This window comes from Trachurus japonicus, chromosome 17, assembly GCF_045865225.1.
Source record: "Trachurus japonicus isolate A0001 chromosome 17, Traja_1.0".
In the NCBI taxonomy this organism is placed as follows: Eukaryota; Metazoa; Chordata; class Actinopteri; order Carangiformes; family Carangidae; genus Trachurus; species Trachurus japonicus.
Window position 1 is genome coordinate 30,638,495 of NC_140923.1, and position 20,525 is coordinate 30,659,019.

The 20,525-nt window shown below is 40.3% G+C and overlaps 2 protein-coding genes across 2 annotated transcripts; one reads left to right on the forward strand and one right to left on the reverse strand.

The window, feature by feature from the left end:
* Positions 1-871: 871 nt before the first annotated feature.
* On the reverse strand, positions 872-11,677 carry casq1a (calsequestrin 1a). The gene is made up of 11 exons (XM_085804991.1): positions 11,313-11,677; positions 7,610-7,703; positions 7,336-7,436; positions 7,039-7,150; positions 6,683-6,756; positions 3,012-3,142; positions 2,859-2,904; positions 2,645-2,699; positions 2,444-2,544; positions 2,196-2,270; positions 872-1,945 (listed from the first exon to the last, which is right to left on the reverse strand). Exons 1-11 carry the CDS (start codon positions 11,547-11,549, stop codon positions 1,586-1,588), a joined length of 1,386 nt encoding a protein of 461 aa, XP_085661117.1. The 5' UTR covers positions 11,550-11,677; the 3' UTR covers positions 872-1,585.
* A 3,815-nt stretch (positions 11,678-15,492) lies between these two features.
* On the forward strand, positions 15,493-20,184 carry LOC146971034 (crystallin J1C-like). The gene is made up of 10 exons (XM_085804993.1): positions 15,493-15,656; positions 16,030-16,096; positions 16,376-16,552; positions 17,239-17,337; positions 17,435-17,527; positions 17,628-17,784; positions 19,071-19,186; positions 19,444-19,521; positions 19,647-19,786; positions 19,879-20,184. The coding sequence occupies exons 2-10, from the start codon at positions 16,030-16,032 to the stop codon at positions 19,975-19,977; spliced, it is 1,026 nt and encodes a 341-aa protein (XP_085661119.1). The 5' UTR covers positions 15,493-15,656; the 3' UTR covers positions 19,978-20,184.
* The last annotated feature ends 341 nt before the right edge of the window (positions 20,185-20,525 follow it).

A 20,525-nucleotide genomic window follows, 5' to 3' on the forward strand; every position in this document is an offset into this window, starting at 1 on the left:
GAGTCCTGCCAGGGCTGAATCACACCAGAGGTTGCTGACTATGGAGAACAGAGCCTGTTCTGATCCTAAGGTAGAATAAATCACCTGAGTTTGATTTTGCAGTTACATTACAGAATAATATGCATTTCATTTCTCTTTGCCCTTTTTTGTTTTACTTTTGCCAAAGCTAGGTTTTACTGCATGCAAGTTCTGCATTCAGACGTTCATTGCTGTAACTGAGCTGTAAATGTTTTTCCATATTTACTTTATAAAGAATGAAAGATGGAGCTATTTTATTATGTATTGTGATATTAGTTTAGAAATTATTGGGTTAGGTCCAAACTATAGGTTAGAAATGATAATAATGATGGAGATGTTTTTATTTTTGACACTTGATTGACTATTTTGAGCACAGATAAGAATGTTTTGATGTATTTTGTTCGAGTTTTGCTTAAAGAGTCAGATGTTTGGCTACTGAGTTTTGTCTCCACAGTTTTGAGGAAATCACAGAAGGTTTCAGGAAATTTGTCAATCTGAAAAACTAACAGATGTTTATTAAAAACGATGCAGTCTAATTACTGAAAGTCGGAGAAGAACACTGATGTCATGGTTGTCTGTGCATGTGAAGGGCATCTTTTTAAAAACTGGATATGTAGCCTACAGCAAACAAAATTGGTAGAAAATTACCTTGTGCTGCTGTGTGCCATTTTGTGTGTACTACCACTAGAGAGCACCAAAGACATGGTAATCTACTAGCGTTGGGACATTTCTGTGTTTAACTTTCTGTCCCATATACTGCAAGATTATTATGGCTTCAAAATCACAGTAAATTAATATATTTTTGGCTTAGAATTCACACATGCACACAGCAAGAAACTATACAGTGGTGGAGTTTCTGTCCAAGCTGTCATTTATTTAAGACTTCACAGTAAGTTAAATTTCTCTTGTTACAAAAATAGAATATTCAGATGATGAATAGAATCCATCATCATAGAAAACATCCATATGATGTACAGCACTTTCAGTGTACAACATTACATTGATTTCACAGAGAAGGCTGGTGATACTAAAGACCCGTCAGAAAAGCCTGCTAGCACCCTCGGATCTGACTTCACCTGTTTCGATACTGGGGCAAACAAAAAAGAAATGTGAACATAAATAAAACACATTCGAACTGCAACAGACTCCACAGATGGACTCAGACATAATGCATACAACATTGCAACCCCTCCAGTACTTTGGAAAATAAAAACTTTAATAATATAAAAATCAATAGCAGTTGAAGGTTTTGAAAGAATTTCTTTTTTTATTGTACCAGACAGTGTTACATGTGGGAATAAAGATACTGTGGGATCTTATAAAGTACTTTGTTACATGGAGTATTAGTGAATATGAAGGGGGGTGGGGGGCTGGGGGGGTAAATGAATAATGGAATATTGTTCTGGCGAGATACAGATGGAGGATGATGAACAGATGAGATATCAAAATGAACTGGTGAGTTCAACATAACAGAGAGTTACAAAAGAAGATGTTTTGACACAGTTAATGATGTTGACTCTTGAAACGGCATTGGTCAGACTTTGAGAGAAAATTATGACTTAATGATTTAATAATCGTCATCATCATCGTCGTCATCATCGTCATCATCATCATCGTCGTCATCATCGTCATCGTCGTCATCATCATCATCGTCGTCGTCGTCGTCATCATCGTCGTCATCATCATCATCATCATCGTCGTCATCATCATCGTCATCGTCGTCATCATCATCATCGTCATCGTCGTCGTCATCATCATCATCATCATCATCATCATCATCGTCATCGTCGTCGTCATCATCATCATCATCATCATCATCATCATCAGGATCGATTTCACCAGACAGGACATCCTCAATCCAGTCCTCCAGCTCATCTTCAGAGGGCAGGTCGTCCTCGTCGTCCATGTCCATCCACACACTGTCACCCTGCAGAGCCAGAGAGAGACAACAAACTGAAACAAACCGACCAACAAGCTCACTACAGAACCACGTTTGAAGAAAAGGCGACTATTTTTCCTTCCTCTCTGACTTGTGGTTCATTTGGCAGCTTTTCCTGCTGCGACTGATTCCACTAATTGCATTGGCACTGTACAGGAACAGACGTGCGTCATTTGTGGTTAAAAGCCACAAATTCCCACAAATATGAATAAAACGGCAGAGGTAGGCTATTACTTACATCATCAGCATCGACAACACCAATTTGTGGAGAGGACAGGTCAATGTCAAAGATCTTCTCCCAGTGTGGCACCAGCTGCAGAGGAATAAAGAAAAATGCAGGAATCAGTGCTGTCAGTGCCAATAATAACGCACATGAAAAATGTCTTTTAGTGTGCTTCAAGCTCTCACAGATTCATAACTTCATCTCATTTCAGTTGAGTACAACTCTCCCAACCACACTCTATTTTCACTGCTTTGTATTGTTACCAGAGGGAAGTCATCAGGGTCAATCCAGACAATGCTGAGGTCGGGGTTGTGAGTGTTATCTTCAGCCACTTCTTTCAGGATCTCCAGGAACTCAAAACCGTCTGTGGAGAAGACCACAGAGAAACTAAAGGTAAACTATTACAGGGTGGTGGTGTTTCTGTCAGTAGTGGGTTCATTACAGTAAGTTTAGGGTTCCTTTACCTGGGTCAGACTCCTCAGCGAAGGCAATGATGTGTTCACCATCGACATCATCCTCCTGCGAAAAAAAAGGAACAATAATGAGCAGCCTCTGTACAATTTCATGAATCCATAACTTGTTCTGGAGCTGTAATCCAATCAAAGCTTTTCACAGAAGAATAGCCCAACAATCGCTGGCTGGGTGTGTGTGTGTGTGTGTGTGTGTGTGGTCTCTTACCCAGATCTCGTACATGTTGTGAGGCTGCAGCTTCCTCAGGGTTGGTCTTGAAAAGAAAACGAGATCAAGTAGATTTAAGGCAAGCTGCTGTTATTTTGGAGGGACCAGCTTCTTCTCATGTCACTATTTGAGCATAGCACCAGTGAGATTTACCTGTCATTACGTTCAATGAATTTTACCAGCTCATCCTCAGTGTAAGGCTTTCCAGGGATGACCACTGGATCATCCATGAAGGGTTCATAGAAGTCAACTTCATTAAGCTTCAGATCCAGAGCCTTGGCCACCTGTAACCCCCCCACCGAAGGAAATGAAGAGGTGTGAGGATATCGGTATATGACAATAAGCCTACAAGCTAGTTTGTGGATAAAACGCCCATCGCCTGAGCCTCGACATCATGCATGTAGGTTCTGCCATTCCTCCCTAGCCAACATTAACAGCTACAGCAGGGAAAATAAGTATTGAACACGTCAACATTTTTCTCAGAAAATATATTTCTAATAGAGCTATTGAGCTATTGACATGAAATTTTCACCAGATGTCGGCATCAACCCAAGTAATGCACACATACATGCATGATGGCCAATAGCAAAGAGCTGTCTAAGAGCTGTCTAAAGACCTACGCAACCAAAGATTTCAGACAGAAGAGTCAAAACAATAATCAGAAGGGTTCCCTAACAGTCCAGGACCACTGGTGGAGAGCTTCAGAAAGACCTGGAATCAGCAGGTACAGTTGTTTCAAAGAAAACAATAAGTAATGCACTCAACAGCCATGGCCTCCATGCACGCACACCATGCAAGACATGGAGGCCATGGCGATACTGACAAACTCCAGCTGCTTTCTTGGCTTTACATACCTTTTTGCCCCTCCTTTTCTTCATGTGTTCAATACTTATTCCCTGTGTCATTTCACTTTATTACACATATCTTAATTTATGGACATTAATGTTCGGATTTCTTTGTATGTGTGCATTACTTGGGTTGATGCCGACATCTGGTGAAAATTCCATGTCAATAGCTCTATTAGAAATATATTTTCTGTGAAAAATGTTGACGTGTTCAATACTTATTTTCCCCGCTGTATCTACCAATCTTCCGAGGAGCCTCAGCACTTGCTGACAAGATGTTATAGGCTAATGGGTCCATCATAAGGGCAGCCTGGCGGCTTCAGTGACTTGTTATCAGAAAGTACCAGTACTGGACCAGAGCAAACTGGTTAGCATGCTAACTTTAGAAAAAGAATAAAATAGAAAGAAACAAAACAAGAGGGTCGATTTACAACTCTTGAACCAGGTCTAGGTGACTAAAGGAAGATGCTTGCTGCAGTGTTTCTGATGAGCAAACAGGTGTTTATGCTAACATTGGCGTATGTTCCCACAGCCTTATGTTCCCACAGCCCTATGTTCCCACAGCCCTATGTTCCCACAGCCCTATGTTCCCACAGCCTATATGTTCCCACAGCCCTATGTTCCCACAGCCTTATGTTCCCACAGCATATGTTCCCACATTTGAGATTTATCACATGGTGGATGCTCTGCTATATGTGGAAAGATGTCTATGGGTGTAATGTTATGGGAACATAATTTTTAGTGGGGAAAAAAAGTTAGAAATGTGGGAACATAGGGCTGTGGGAACGGTTACATGCTGTCATTCCGACATCCCACCATTCCAACATAGGCCTACCGCTATTCTGACATGCCATCGTCCCGCCATTCTGACAAGGCTTTATCAAAGGAAATGTACGTTTCTCAGGTGACTCCCTCCTACTTCTTTGGACTCTACTTCTGGACTCTCTCTTATCTATCTGGCCTGTCTATCCTCTACTTGGTCTTTTTACTAAACTTAACCAACTCCTTTCATCATTGCCTAAACCCAACCAGTGCAAAATCTTCTGGGGAAAAAATACGCTAAAGGATTTTTTGGAAAGGCAGGATGTTTAAAAAAAGGGAAAAAATACTGTCATTCCGACCATAGGAGGTAGGAATTGTCGGAATGATAGAAAAGTGTTGCCATTTAGACAATAGAGGCCTATGTCGGACTGGTGGGACGTCGGAATGGCGGTTGCCCCCCTGTGGGAACATAGGGCTGTGGGAACATAGGAATGATCATCCTATGTTCCCACAGCCCTATGTTCCCACATTTCTAATTTTTGTTGTCACTGAAAATTAGGCCCTATGTTCCCACAGCCCTTTGGTCCCACCATTGGTTGGGTTTAGGCAATGAAGAAAGGAGTTGGTTAAGTTTAGTAAAAAGACTAGGTAGAGGCTAGACAGGCCAGATAGATTAGAGTCCAGTGGGAACATAGGGCTGTGGGAACATAGGCACGCTCCCACGTTTACGTAGCAATAGCTAACTTAAAAGACCCCTTTTACTGGCTTTTAATCACTCTTTTTGCATTAACCATCATCAGTGTTAATTACTTGTCACTTTGTACAACCTAATCTGACTGTTAAACTAAGAGGATGTATGTAAGCGATCCAGTCGTTTTGGCTAACTTCTTGTCAGCCGATGGCATTAGCAGTCCCCACCCTCGTCATGGATCTATTGGTCCTCGTCCCTATGTCACCATATTCACGCGCATCCCTTGGCTGCACACACAGCCCTTCATGCCGTTCTCTCTCCTCATTGGATAAAGCTTGTAGGATACAAGGAAAGTTTTCTCCTCAGCTCAGAGCAGATCAGACTGACTGACAGACCCGTGTTTCAGACCAAACACTCTATGTAAGTGATTGCTGTCGGAAGATATAACTATTTAAAGGGATAGTTCACCCTAGAATGATATTTCGCTCATTATCTACTCACCCTCATGTTGACTAAGGGCTGGAAGAATTCTCAGAGTCCACCGTCCCTTCTCTGAGTTACAGGGGGTCTTGGCGTAGCAGTGCATGTCCATATAACGGTTGCAAAGGGACACCAGAGCTCTTCGTAAAAAAACACACACAAAAAAACATCCAAATACCTCCATGATGCTCGTATGTAATGTCCGTCTTGTGCTGAAGCCCCAAATTGCGTAATTGTCCCGAAAAAAATTAAATAAGTCTATATTTTAAGCTTGTTTGTAGCGGAAGCTTCTCAAAGCGTGATTCGCAGTAACTGCACTGACGCCGGCGCAAATCACACGAGATTTGGACGGACCAGGAAGAGGAGCTTCGAGAAGCTTCCGCTACAAACATGCTTGGAATGTGGACTTATTTAATTTTTTTCGGGACAATTACGCAATTTGGGGCTTCAGCACAAGACAGACATTACATACGAGCATCATGGAGGTATTTGGATGTTTTTTTGTGTGTGTTTTTTTACGAAGAGCTCTGGTGTCCCTTTGCAACCGTTGGACATGCACTGCTACGCCAAGACCCCCTGTAACTCAGAGAAGGGACGATGGACTCTGAGAATTCTTCCAGCCCTTAGTCAACATGAGGGTGAGTAGATAATGAGCGAAATATCATTCTAGGGTGAACTATCCCTTTAAGACTTATATTAACACAAAAATATCGCTTACTTCTGCTTTAAACCGTGACAATGTCCTGTTTAAACATCAGTACCTATAGGTTTCAGAGAAAAACATGTGCTCAAAGTCAGTTACTAAACTCAGTCAGTCTCATCTACACTGGATAAGAAAATAAACTAATGGGCTGAATTTTTTTAAATCTATCAAAAGCCTCTTATTTGGCAGTTTAATGAATTAAAGACTAGAATGTTAGGTATATGTTAGGTATAAGTTTTAAATACATCCAATAAATATGGAAGAGGATTAGGGCCAAACTACATGTTTTTGACGCACGTGTGGCCCTTATGTTTTAGTCAGATCAAACAGAATAATCACTTACCTTGGGGTTGAATGTGGCATAGAACTTGATGTGAGGGTGGAACTCCTCTGCAGCGTCATCAAACGCCTCAAAATCTGAAATTGTATAGACAACCATCAAGTTGTTTCAGTAGGTCACCTCCTGTATGAAATATCTAAGAATGTCGACTTGTTGTTCTCATCATTACTGTTGCTCTGTGTGTGCTCAATTAAATCTGCTTAAAGGTCAAAACAGCAACTGAGGGTTAAATTGAGCAGTATGAGCCTGATCGCTGTTGCATTTGTTTGATTGGTGCAATTATGAGCAATAGTTTTGAAAAGCAACTGTAAAAAAGAGATTGCAACAGGTCACCATACCATCACAGTACAGATTCTTACGTTCTGACTTGTGACTCTTAAAGTAGCCCACCAGTTTGATGTCCTCTTCGATGTGTTTAAAGCCTTTCAGTTCCATAGTGTTGTCAATAATTTCCACTGGGTCATCAAGAACCTATGAAAGAAATGGAAAGGAACACGGAAGAGAAAAGGGGCAGACAATAGAGATGGAGATGACAGAAAAAGGATAAAGCCACAATAAGATTTAGTGGGTCATCTTTATAGACAATAAATGCTTATTTGGAGACTTTTTTTTGCTTAAACAAGGCAGGCTAACTGGGAGATTATATCCTCACGAACATCATAGATGAACTCCACAAGAGTGTCTGCTGCAAGTTCGCCATCATATTCTATGACCTCGTCGTCAGTGAAGATAAAGATGCTGTCGGACTCTTCAAGGCCTGAGGAAATGGAGAGGACATTAAGTGTTTTGACGCCAGCGGACATAAACAGAGCGATATTATCTTTTTTCAGACTAGTACATTCAGAATATTAGTGATTACACATGACTTGCCAAGTGGCTGATAATGTGATACCGGTCTGATATGTTTCAAGTGTCTGCAGCTGTATTTACCTAACTTCTTTGCAACGGCCTTGTCGTGCTTTACATCAATGAGACCGACTCCGATATCCTCATCATCAAACTCATCCAGGACCTGGGCTACAAGCTGTAAAACAAAGACACTGTCACATACATGGAGACATGTCTCTGATTTGTTAGTTCAGTATGAGTGGATCTCATGTGTTCAAGGACATTTTACACTGATAATACCAGCTTTTTTGACAAAGTCATCCCACTCAGTCATTTCATTACCATAAAAGCCTCCTTTTCAGAGCGCTGCTTATGCACTTTCTAAATCTGTATGAAACTTGAACCTCATGACTGACAGTCAGTTCTACCAATGGCAGTTGCACATTCACGGCCTGACTGCATTGAGGAAGTGGTTTGAGGGTGGGCTCTGTGTGTTTGCTGGGTAAAAAGTACACACACACACACACACACACACACACACACACACACACACACACACACACACACACACACACACACACACACACACACACACACACTCTGGTGTCAAAGATCTTGAGCAGCTGCTTTTACTGGCATAAATAGTTTGACTAAATAGACTGTCTTGCAGCTCGTTGTGCAGATAATTCTCGGCATTTCTTTTAACTTGATTGGAGTTGCAGATGGGTGGGGCTTGGTAAAGCATGTTCAGAGTTTTGTAGCGTAGTGAATGGTCAATTGCAAAATATATAAAAAATCTTCTAAGCAGTTATATGCATGAACACGATCAACATTTTATGAAAGCACGAATCTTGTGCTGAGTGTGGTACTTTAGTTTTACTGTGACTTAGACATTTTTGCATGGGCCTATATTTTGTTGCAGACCCCACCCTTCTGGCATTTAAGCAGCAGGCTAAAATAAACTTTTAAAGGGCAAGTGATTGAGGTGACTAAGGCTTGATGCTATCCAAGCAACTGAGGATGGTACATTTGAGGATAAAATGTAATAGCAGATATGCAACAGGGGTGTTACCTTATTGACAGATTGTCTCATACATTCATATTAATAGACTGGATTAAATTATATCATAACTTTTCAGAGTATCTATTTCATAGTCTTTTTCACTCAGTTTTCCTCATGAGAGTTCTGTATGTTAGATATAGATCATAGACCATAGATCTACTGGTGATTGCTCTGCATAGATGTACCGTATATAAAAAAGAAATAATTTCATTTTGATCCATTAAAAGTAAAAATACAGAAGAAGTAAAGAAACTAAATAACATAAAAAAGATATTAGATAAAAAAAATTAATATAATTTACATTTGTTTATCATGTCACACTTATTTTTCTTTTCTTTTTTTTTTTTTTTTACAGAAGTTTATTCTCTATTCACAAATAAAATATGAAAATGATTTCATATCCGTCCTCCAAATATAAAACATGAGTTGTCTTTGGACCGTAGTGTTCAGAATGTGTATCTGCAGTAATGTGCCTGATATCATTTCTCTGGAGTAACTAAACCCACTTAACTGCATGTGAAGTTAAACCTACAGCCTCGGTGTATGGGATGGGATTTCACAGCTTGATATCTGCATGTTTTCCAAGTATCTCTCACTAATGGACAGTCCTCTCCATTTTGATACACTAAGTGAATACAGAGGAAACATAGTACATCCATGTATTTATCTGTAATCTGTTTCTGGGCAGCGAGCCATTTCATGTGCAGTGTGTTTAATTTGGAGAATGCCAGCCCACAAAAGTCAATGGAGAGAGAAAAATATTAAGTATTAGATCTAACGCATATTTCTGACACACATCAGTCTCAGTGTTGCACCACCTAAGCGATCAAATCGGTTTTCTTTGACTGAGGAAGAAAAAACACAAGACTCCCTCACTCTCGTTCTGTCGTATTTCATTGGATTTTCATTGACCCCGAAAGGTCATCCTGACCTCTGAAAGCCTTTTTGCCACTGTCTGTTGCTAATAATAAAACCTCATCAAATGTAAATCATAATACATTCATAAGGAGACACACAAGCCTTCAGGGAGCTCGGCACACCACAAAAGCATCTTGGGATAAATATAGCACCAGAAGCCACACCAGCATCAGGGACTATTTTGGTGAGGTGGGAGTAATGTTCAGCGATCTGGGATCCGCTGACAAGTACAGTACTGCAAGTGTCAATCACAGTGCAGAGCTGAGCCGGCACTACTGCAGCCAGCCTGAGGCCAGGTCCACCGCCCCCCCACGGAGACTCAACAGGCTGATGAAATGCTACTTTATGCCAAGGAGAGCAGCCCCTATCATTCACGCTCTGTTTTGATTATTAATCTTTTACTTCCGATTATTATCCATAGCTATTATTTCTCCTCTCCTCTCATTTGGTTTTTAAATATTTAATGATATTTTATGACAAATTCAATCCAATTTGTTCATTGCCACATGTCAGTGATAATGTATACATTTAGGTGCACAAAAATAATATTGATATGTTTTTTTTTTTTTGCAAATAATTAGAGTATGTAATAAATCAAAGAAAGAGTGTGTAAAAGAGCTGCCTTTGCACTGTACATTTGCCATGCAAAATGCCATACAATATTGTCATAACACAATCCAATAATATGAATGTAAAAATCTGTTATTACTCAAATCACATTTTTATAGAACTGCATCGCACAGTGCAATGAAGCAAAGAGAGGATGCCTCTTTAAAAGATCAAGTTGTACTAACATGTCTAAAAAGTAATCCACCCTACACAGAAAGTGAGGGCTCAGATTTGGAAATATTTCTTGAAAAATCCACACACTGTCTACATCAGCTGTAACTTTCACTTCCACCACAATTTTTTTTTGTTTTTCTTGGCTTTAAACTGTCCACCCAGAAGAAAGAAAATGAAAGGAACGATAACAAATAATACAAATGTAACCTTTCTGGGGAAAATGGTGGTGTGCTATGGAGTATGTGATGTTTAATAAGCAGTGTTTTTCTTATGTAACCAGAGAACCAAAGTAGGTCAGGTGTGGTTCGATGTGTTTGTGAGCTGAAACTTTGTGGTGAGGGAATGATGTCATGTCTTTCTGAGAGGAATGTGATGGAACTGCTGATAGGAGGCTGAAGGTGTGAGTGGCATCCTGGTGGACGTGTATTAAGTGCATCAGCTCCCACATACACACCCACACACACACACACACACACACACACACACACACACATACACAAACACACAGGTCATATGCATTGCCAGAAAAAATGATATCTTGGGCCTCAACAGCTCCGCGTTGACGACACTGTCGACACACTGCAGACTTGGGACATATTTTTAAAGACTTAACTTATCAGCATTTCTGGATTCAGCAAAGCTATTTTCTGCCTTGTAGCATCAATTTCATATGATAACACCTCCTGTTGTCAATTACACATTTAACACTTTTCAGATCTGGAAAAAATATCCCTTCCCCCAGCTGTGAATAAGAATCTGTCTTAAAAAAATGTATATCTTAAGGTTTTATGTCAAATTCAACCAGAATTACTGTTGTAAAATTCACATCTACACAATTTAAAATCTAGTAGTAGTAGTAGTAGTAATGTATTTGTCCCCGTAGGGAACAAATAAAATCTATGCAACCAAACTAAATTAAAGAAATATCAAAGTCCCAACCTTACTCCAAGCAACAACAAAACTTTGCATGATGTTTCTAGTTCTTCATCAGTATCCTATCATACTTAATGACTTCTATACATAATTCCCATCTCAACCCACCTCAAGGGCCAACTCCTCAATTTCAAACTGTCTCTGGGCGACGCGGCTGGTTCCGGGATGGTCATGGTAGTACACCACCATGACATCGTACTTCTTCATCACGGACTTATAGTTCTTGATATTGAGGTCGTGGACACGGTCCTTGCCATCATACTCTGGGAAGTCCAAGCAGTCCTTAGACAACGATAACCCCCCAAAGGACAGCAAAACCGCCACAAGCACCCAGGTCCACTTCATGGCTTCTCTCTAAGATAATGCAGATGTACTTGTAGTTTCAAAGTAAACAAAGAAAAGGGGGGAAAAATAAAAATAGTTTGGTAAAAGTATGGAGAACCCCTTCCAATCCGCGTCACCCAGAAGAGAGCAAGACCAACTCCTGCATCCACCTTATTAAAAACCCCACATGGGCAACTGGCCGTGGGGCACAGGGTGCAAGAGGGGTTGGGCTAAGTTTGACATAGGTGTTAGTGTGTGTCTATGTGGGGTGTAATTGAGCATGGGAAAGATGAGGCGGGGGGTGGGCAGTGTGGTTGCTGGGGTGACAGCTTTTCATGTGTATGTGTGTGTGTGTGTGTGTTGCAGACTTGTCAAAGTGGGTGGAGTGACGAGACGAGGACCAACCTTCTCTCCTTTTCTCTCCATCCATACGACCAGGGGGATGGGGATGGTGACGGCGCTGGAGGTGAAGGAAGATGGTGCATGTCAGGGAATAAAGGTGGGATGTGTCACAGACGCCTGAAAACCTCTCAGCTTCAAAAGAAGGAGCGCAATGATGGATTTAGTGGAGGCTGTGAATACGAGGCACTCTTTTCCCATATTAAGTGTAGACGGTGGCTTGGATCCCAGCTAAAAATAATGGATGTGGGACAGGGAAGAGCATATCAGGAGGTGGTGGTGGGGGGGTGCTGGTGTCTAATTTGCTTCTGCTGGCACAGTGGTAGCGCTAGAATGTAGAGCTGGGTCATACAGGGACATGGAGAGGGGAAGAGAGTGGTAAGGAGCGGGCGCTGCACCTGCTGAGGATTGAGTGTATAGGTGTCACTTAGCCCTGACTCAAGGAGAAAGTGAAACAGAGTTTTACAGTGTTTGGAGTTTTGAAATAGTTTGCAGTCTGAGCCTGATACATATACAGTACACGTGTGTCCTGTAAGACGTGTGCATGTGCTGTATGCCTGAGATGATCGCATGTGATATTACTTTACAAATTGAAAGGGAAGAGGTAAGCTATAAATAAATGCAGTCAATCTTAGTACTTCTTTCAACCCCTTGCACACCCCAGTAACCCCCCCCCAACACACACACACACACACACACACACACACACACACACACACACACACACACACACAAGCATCACACAATTTTTTTTCTTCTGTTGCAAGACCTGCAGACCTACAGTACCAAGGTGGAAAGATTGTGTTTGAAGGTAGGACAGATGCACTGACAGCATCTCTCTCTCTCTGTGTGTGTGTGTGTGTGTGTGTGTGTGTGTGTGGTGGGGTCGGTGTCTGTGACTGTGAAAAGTCAAGATGAATAGTGGCTCACTGTAAACATCTAATAAAATGACATGAGAGCTCAAAAGGAAGGGGAGGTGTCTCAAGTGACTTCATTTACACCTCATGTAGTGACACTACGTCACACCCTCTACATCTGAACCCCCCCCCCCCCCCACACACACACACACACATCGATCTACACAGTATATTATGTTTTTTTTTTAATTATCTGCCCTTCTGTTCTCTATGAGCTTATAATGGTGATTTAGTTTTGCAACTTGCCAAACAATAATTAGGCTACTAAAAGATGTATAGCCTGTTCATGGAAAGGGGATAAACCTTGTACTACTTCGCAATGGTTAAAAGGGATGTCTTTTTACTTGGCTTTAGAAAAGATAAGCTACATCACGAAAAATAAGCTTGACAATTTTGGAAAATCTGGAAGGTTTTCTGTAATTTCCTTGAGAAAAATGATATTGAAGTAGATGGCTGGAATGATGAGCTGAACTGAAGATTTATCTATCTTTTCATTTTATCTTGATTTAGTATACTCATTTAGACCTTTACATACATTTATATGTATCTCTGTGTGTATATATATAAATGTACTCATTTATTTATGTACTTATGTTTTATTTATTTATCTTTCTACCAACACGATTCTAACACATGCAATGATATAGTGTCCTTTCCCTTTTTTTTCTCCTTCTTTCAGTTATTTATTTTATTTTCATCATTATTATTGCTATTATTATTGTTGTTTTCTTGTATGTGCCTTCTTGTTTCATGTTGTTCACTGTTTGTAAAGTAACAAAATGTGCAATAAACATATGTTTTAAAAAATAATAATAATTAGGCTACTATCAATAATAAAGACACTGACTTCTGTGAGATGACTCAGTAACATAATTTTAGAACTTTTATGATCAAGAAACCTTATCCTGGTCATTTTCAACAATACTATATAGGCTCCTTAATTGAGTCAACTGTCTGTCCTCTGACGTGATTTTTTCCTGATCATTTATTGTAAACTGTTTGTGTAAAGTGACTTGCTATTTCTATTATTGTAATTAATTTTGTAAAGTGTACCGAGACCATGTTGCACCATGGTGATTTTACACTTTAAATAAACTAAACTAAACTAATAATGGTTTGTTCATGAGAGGCAATTCATGGAGTCATGGAGTCATTGCTGCGATTACCTATCCTCGTCAGCAGATGGTGCTTTTCTTTCTTCTTTTTTTTGTAAACTCAGAGTTTAACAGTCTACCACTTTGAACATGTGTGACATTGTATGCACTACATGGGTCATCCTAGTGTCCTTCCTCTGCCCCCAGGTTTATTGTAGTCAGTACACAAAATGTCTCCACTAATGGAGTTAACAGGATTGCAACATGGCCTTATAACTACTTCAAAGACTATGTTATCACTTATTACAAGGAGAATACCAATCACTGTAAATTTTCCACCACACACTTTTTAAAAAATTGTCATTAAAAAAAGTTACTGAAAACTGGCACTATAAAGGACTTTACAAACCTTTACACTGCTCACCTTTTCATTCACTGGCTAAAGGCAATACTTCACTGTCATTGTCATCAAGTGTATTCAGAGGGTGACCACAGGGGGGCAGGGTTCACCCACCAAAGGGAGCTGCTTTCTATTTGTAGAGAGCTCCAACACCTCATTGAGGTCATAAAAACAAAAAATCATGATTTTGAGCCCTCTTCTTCAAAATCACCTGGATTTTTGTAGATAGAGGGTTCTGAGTCTGTCTGACCAATAGAAAAACAGGAGGCAGGTGAAAACAAACAGTTGTGTAAATGCATCAAGTATTTACCTGCAGCTGGGGGCTGGTGAGCCAGTGTAGTGGCTCACGACAGAGTCTGCCCAAGACTCTTCTCTCCAGAGGTTCCTGCAGGCTCTGCTCTTCTGCTCCCTCTTTCTCTTTGTGCTCTGAGCAGCCCAGAGAGACAGACAAAGGGATGAAGTGAAGTACAGTTCAGTTAGTCCTCTCAGCCCGCTGCTCAGTGGACTCAGTCTGTTACCTGTCTGACAATCAGGGCCGTTGTATAGGGGAGAAAGGTGATGATAATTCTAGGGGCCCAGCGCCCAGTATAGGGCCCACAAAAAACCCCAGTAGTCTAATCTTTGTATGACTGAATTATTCTGCATAAGACCCTAACTACTCATAGTAATGCTGCATTAGCATCAAAACAAAGTAGGCTAAATAAAAAATGATAATATAAGAAAAAAAGTGGAAAGGTTAGGGGCCCACTTTAGTATTCTTTCAGGGGCCCCAGAATTCCTAGCAACAGCCCTGTCTGACAATCATTGCATTTTATCCACAATTCAGTATCACCCTGCTCTGGTGCTGTCAGAGAGAGAACACTGGTTATAGTAGCAGCCACTAAATGATTAGGCTACTATGGGTTCACCTTGATACTATTTGATTTGTTATAAACCCGCTGTTCAGATAGCTATTTAAAAAAAACATTTCTTTGGAAATATTTTCTTTTGATAATACAGCCTAATATGCTGCTATAATATAATATAATATGCTATAATATGCTATAATATGCTATAATATAATATAATATAATATATCTGTAGATCTTCTAAGTAAAACCACAGACCCCTAACATCAGTAACTGTTATGTCATTGTCTCCCTGTGGGCGGTGCTAAAGAGGAAACACTTGCATAACATGGCGCTGGATCAAAACTACACAGGGTGAATGTTAGCAGTGGATCAATCAAGTCGACATTAGAGGCTGTCGAGAGGTCGGGAGGACGCTGTGTTTCAGTGTAGTCTCTCTGTACATTTACACCAACTGGACTGAGTCCAAGGTAAGACTGTCAGTGTCAACCAGCATGTCTGATAACGTTAGGTCAGTTAGCTGTCTACAACGCGGTAGGCTACCGTCTCTGCAGCTGCTACTTACATTAATCTAGTCTTTTGTTTTGATGAATCTATAAAACATTTAAAATGTAATAATAAAAAGGTGAATAATGCCCCGGACAGGTGACATCTGCAGACGTCTTCTTCACGTGATCATAACCGCAGAGTAAACACCAGCTGAGACGATCAAGTTGATTTGACTGACTATCCAGAAAGTATAGCCTATTATTCTAGATTTCTTTTTCTAGTCTGCTCTAATAAAGTAACCAAAACATCGACGAAAACCTACTTCTCCATTAATACTTCCTGTATTTTCCACAGATGGCCTCGGCTCTGGCGAACAGAGCGATGGGAGCCATTGTTGGATCAGCTGTTGCAGATGCAGCAGGTAATAAAAGTCTAAAGTCCATCATACTTATTAATGCTATGTGTTGTCATGTTACATATTTTATGCTTTGAGTAAATATCACTCTATTTAAAGTAAAAATCCTATCTTCACATTTCAGCTCAGGTATTTCCCTGATATAATTATTAAATCCTTTAACTTTAAAAGCTCCACCAGTGGTTTGACATATCAAACACAAATCACATGCAGTTTTCATTATTAGTCAGCCGTTCAGTTTCTGGTCTCCAGTCTTTTAACTGACCTGATGACTTGACCCCTCAGCGCAGCCTCTCCACTGGGTCTACGACCTCCAGAAGCTGCAGGGGATCCTGGCTCAGGATCCAAACCCTGAGTTCCGCTCCGAGTCCGCCAACCCGTTTTACAGGAGGCAGACGGGCCAGCAGAGCTGCTATGGAGACCAGGCCTACGTTCTGCTGGAGTCCCTGTCTGAATGTGGAGGTGGGTTTCATCTTACTGGTTACGCTTAAATGCTACTTGCCAAACCATGGTAAGGTGTGTGATCAAATGTGCACTTCCTTCCATTGTTCATTTTTCAATACTCAATACTGTACCTGCTTGGAAACTTATATTTAAGAATGAAGAGCAGCATGAAGAGTAGCTGCTATTTTGCGCTGATTAATTAAAAAAAAAAAAAAATCAAGTAAAGAGGTTTCCTGTGTTTTTCTCCATGTGAAAACCCTTTTAAACAGGACTGGACTACTATGTTTCTCTGAAACCAACAGTACCAGTCAAAAGTTTGGACACACTTTCTCATTCAACTGTTTTTCTTTATTTTGAATATGAAGGAACACATATTTTCTAGTAAACCCAAAAGTGTTCATTAAAAATAAAGTGTTTTCTGTCACCTGACCTAAACCCAATTGAGATGGTTTGGTATGAGTTGGACCAAGTGAAAGCAAAACAGCCAACAAGAGCTCAGCTCCTCTGGGAACTCCTTCAAGACTGTTTGAAAACTGTTTCAGGTGACGACCTGATTGTTTCTGGTGGGACTACTACAACATAGCAAACTTTACATTTGGGCATACTATTTAAGCTCTATGTAGGCTTTAACAAATTATTCTGATCAAATGTATGGCTAAACAGTTTGAGTTGTATGCTTGTCTTTGCCTGTCCTCTCTGACCAGGTCTAAATGTTGAGGATCTGAAGCAGCGCACGCTGAAGTTCTTTGGGCCTGGATCAGAGTATGACACGCCCATCAATGATCCTTACAGAGAGAGAGGAGGTAGGAAAGTCTTCCAGTGTTTTTTTTTTTTTTTCTTTTTTTCAAATAAAGAATAAATTCACCTCACTGGTGGGTGCTGTACTTCTGTGTATAACAGGACCAAGACCACAGCTGCCCATTGAGGGACCATGGAGACATGCAAGTTTGAAGGGCTTCCTGAAAAACGTGGATGCGGGCAAAGAGGAGACGGGTAAAGACCTGGATTGACTGTTGCAACAGTGCAGTGTAATTATAGCATTTTGAGAGATAAGCATAGTCAACCAGTGTATTTGCTGTCGTATTCGTCACAGGATGTGAGAACGACTGTCAGATCGATGGAATCACCAGATTGGCCCCTATAGTGGCTTTCTATGCAGGAAAGCCTGACATGCTGGAGAAGGTTGAACTGGCCACTCGTGTCACCCAGAACAATGATGAATGTGTGGCTGAGACTCTGGCAGCAGCAAGGTCAGTGTCTCTATAATACACTGATTCACTCTCCAACTTTCATATGTTCACCAAACTAATGCACTGATGATTTAGGTACTGTTCACTTACAAATCTGGGGTTTGAATGCCTTTATTTCAAATTAAAGGGATAGTTCACCCAAAATTGAAATTTCACTCATTATCTACTCACCCTCATGTCGACTAAGGGCTTGGAGAAGTTTCAGAGTTATCCGTGGCTTCTCTGAGTTACAGGGGGTCTCGGCGTAGCAGTGCATGTCCATATAACGGAAGCTTCCGCTACAAAACAAGCTTGAAATATAGACTTATTTAATTTTTTTCGGGACAATTTCGCATTTCGGGGCTTCAATACAAGACAGACATTACATACGAGCAGCATGGAGGTATTTGGATGTTTTTTGGTGTGTCTTTTTGTTACGAAGACAGTTGGTATCCATTTGCAACCGTTATATGGACATGCACTGCTACGCCGAGACCCCCTGTAACTCAGAGAAGCCACGGAGGACTCTGAAACTTCTCCCAGCCCTTAGTCGACAGGAGGGTGAGTAGATAATGAGTGAAATTTCAATTTTGGGCGAACTATCCCTTTAAAGAAGGACACCTTCCAGTCTGGAAGTTTATCTTATAGTAGCTAGTATCCGCAACACGCTTCTTACTTCAGCAGTGACACTGAGAGAAGATGAGACCACAAATGTGAAAATAAAGTGCAGACTTAATGCAACCAGATCACAGCTATGACTGTGATGGATAACACACTTAAAACATCTATACATTGTTAAGTATAATCTATCTGTCTGCTGTTTTTTTTTGGGGGGGGGGGTTAAATTCTAGATTTTGATAATAAAATTGTAAATGTAATCTAGAGAATTTAATTGAGGTTTGTTGTGATTTTCTGTCTTCTCATCAGTAATGTGACTCATCACTGTAAAGGGTACACAGCAGAACTTTTAGTATTGTTTTATTCCTCACAAGAGGTAAATCCAGTTATTAATTTGATTATTATGTATTGTAATGCATCGTAAAAAAAAGAGAAGAAAATAATAATTTTTAGCATGTAAAGCTCAATGTACATATCTTAATGCTCTGTGCTAAGAAATGTTGATGTTTATCACTGGACGTGTGTTTGGTCATTGGTTGGTGAAACTTGGAGGTTTTACTTTTTAAACAAGTAAAACTATACACTCTAATTTAATCATAAAAACAAATAGGAGAAGAAAACCATGTATCAATTGGAGATAGGGCTTCTCTAAAATGAAAAAGTAGGTTGTAAATGTACTTATTTTCCAGGATTCTGGAGCATTTCATCCTGAATGGTCCTGATCCCAAAGCCTTGGACACAGTGCTCAATCAGCTCAGTGATGAAAACAGAAAGCAGCCACAGGACCTGGACAAAGCAGTCAGTGGTATGTGAGGCCTGCAGCATTGTTGCTTCAATATGTTCCAGTCATGGGACTGAGTCATGGGATTAACAGATTTAACCCTCCTCAATCTCTTTCTTCCTCATTTCACACCTCTATACTAATTTGTTACAAATTGAGTGATTAACACATTTAAACATGGTCAGTCAGACTAATTCCTCAGTCTGAAATCAAATGATAATGAAAAACAAAACATGTTTGTTTAATGTAATAATAAAGTTCACATTATTTGTCTGTTTCAGGCCACATTCACCAGGTGAAGGAGAATCTCTCCAAGACTCCCAAGGAGCTGATCCCCACTGTGTTTCCAAACACCTGAGGTATCCTCTTTAACCTCTTTGATTAACAGATCTCACTTTTACTGAGCAAAGATAAATGATCAAGTTCAACCTGTAACTCAACAACCAACCTTCATGTCATCCGCCCCTGGTCGTGCTTCCTTCAGGTTTGCCAGGTGCGTTCCAAGCAGCGCTGCATGGAGTCCTGACGGCTGAGCAGTATGAGCAGGCTGTCAGAGACACCATGAGCTGTGGGGGATGCACCTGCAGTCGGGGATCCTTCATTGGGGCATGTCTTGGGGCTCAGGTAAGACGGTGAATCTTGCTTTTGTTACATTTAGCAGTATACCAGTGTTGTTAGTAGGACGGTTTGTCAAATGGTACTTTTGATTCTCCTAGGTTGGACTGGAGGGAATTCCATCGGCCTGGACGTATAAAACCCTGCGATATGAATCGGTGTTGGCACATGCCAAGAAGATAACCAAACAGCACCAATAGCTTCCGGGCAGTGAGTGTGTTTTACTGTCTGGAGCAGCCAAGAACATCATGAAAAGCTGTAGAGCTTTAACAGAGCAGTGAATGAAGGTTCTTGTCTAAACTGTCAAACGACAGGAGCCAGATGGTTTTGTCCCTGTTGAAGTTAAACATGTTGGTTCAGATGTACTTGTGAAAGTGTACCTACAATAAAAACATTTTTTAAAATGCCTCAAGTATAAGCTTTTGTCCACTGTGCAATATATGCACTGTTTGAACACCAGTGATGGTAAAGGAAGATTTTACCTTTTCACCTGGAAAAGTGTACAGTAAATCATTATCTTCCTTGATTATTTAATAAGCATAATTTATAGTGTCTTTAAAGAATTGAATGAAGATCACATCCAATACTGTTCTCAGTTCAAATAAACTTAAAAATAAATAAATATATATATATCTGAATAAGATGCTTTTTAAATTATTTTCTCAATTGACTTTTTTTCTTCAATAAAGTAAGAATGTATATAGTGTCACAAGGATCTTCAGTCTATTGGCAACGTATCAATCAGAAG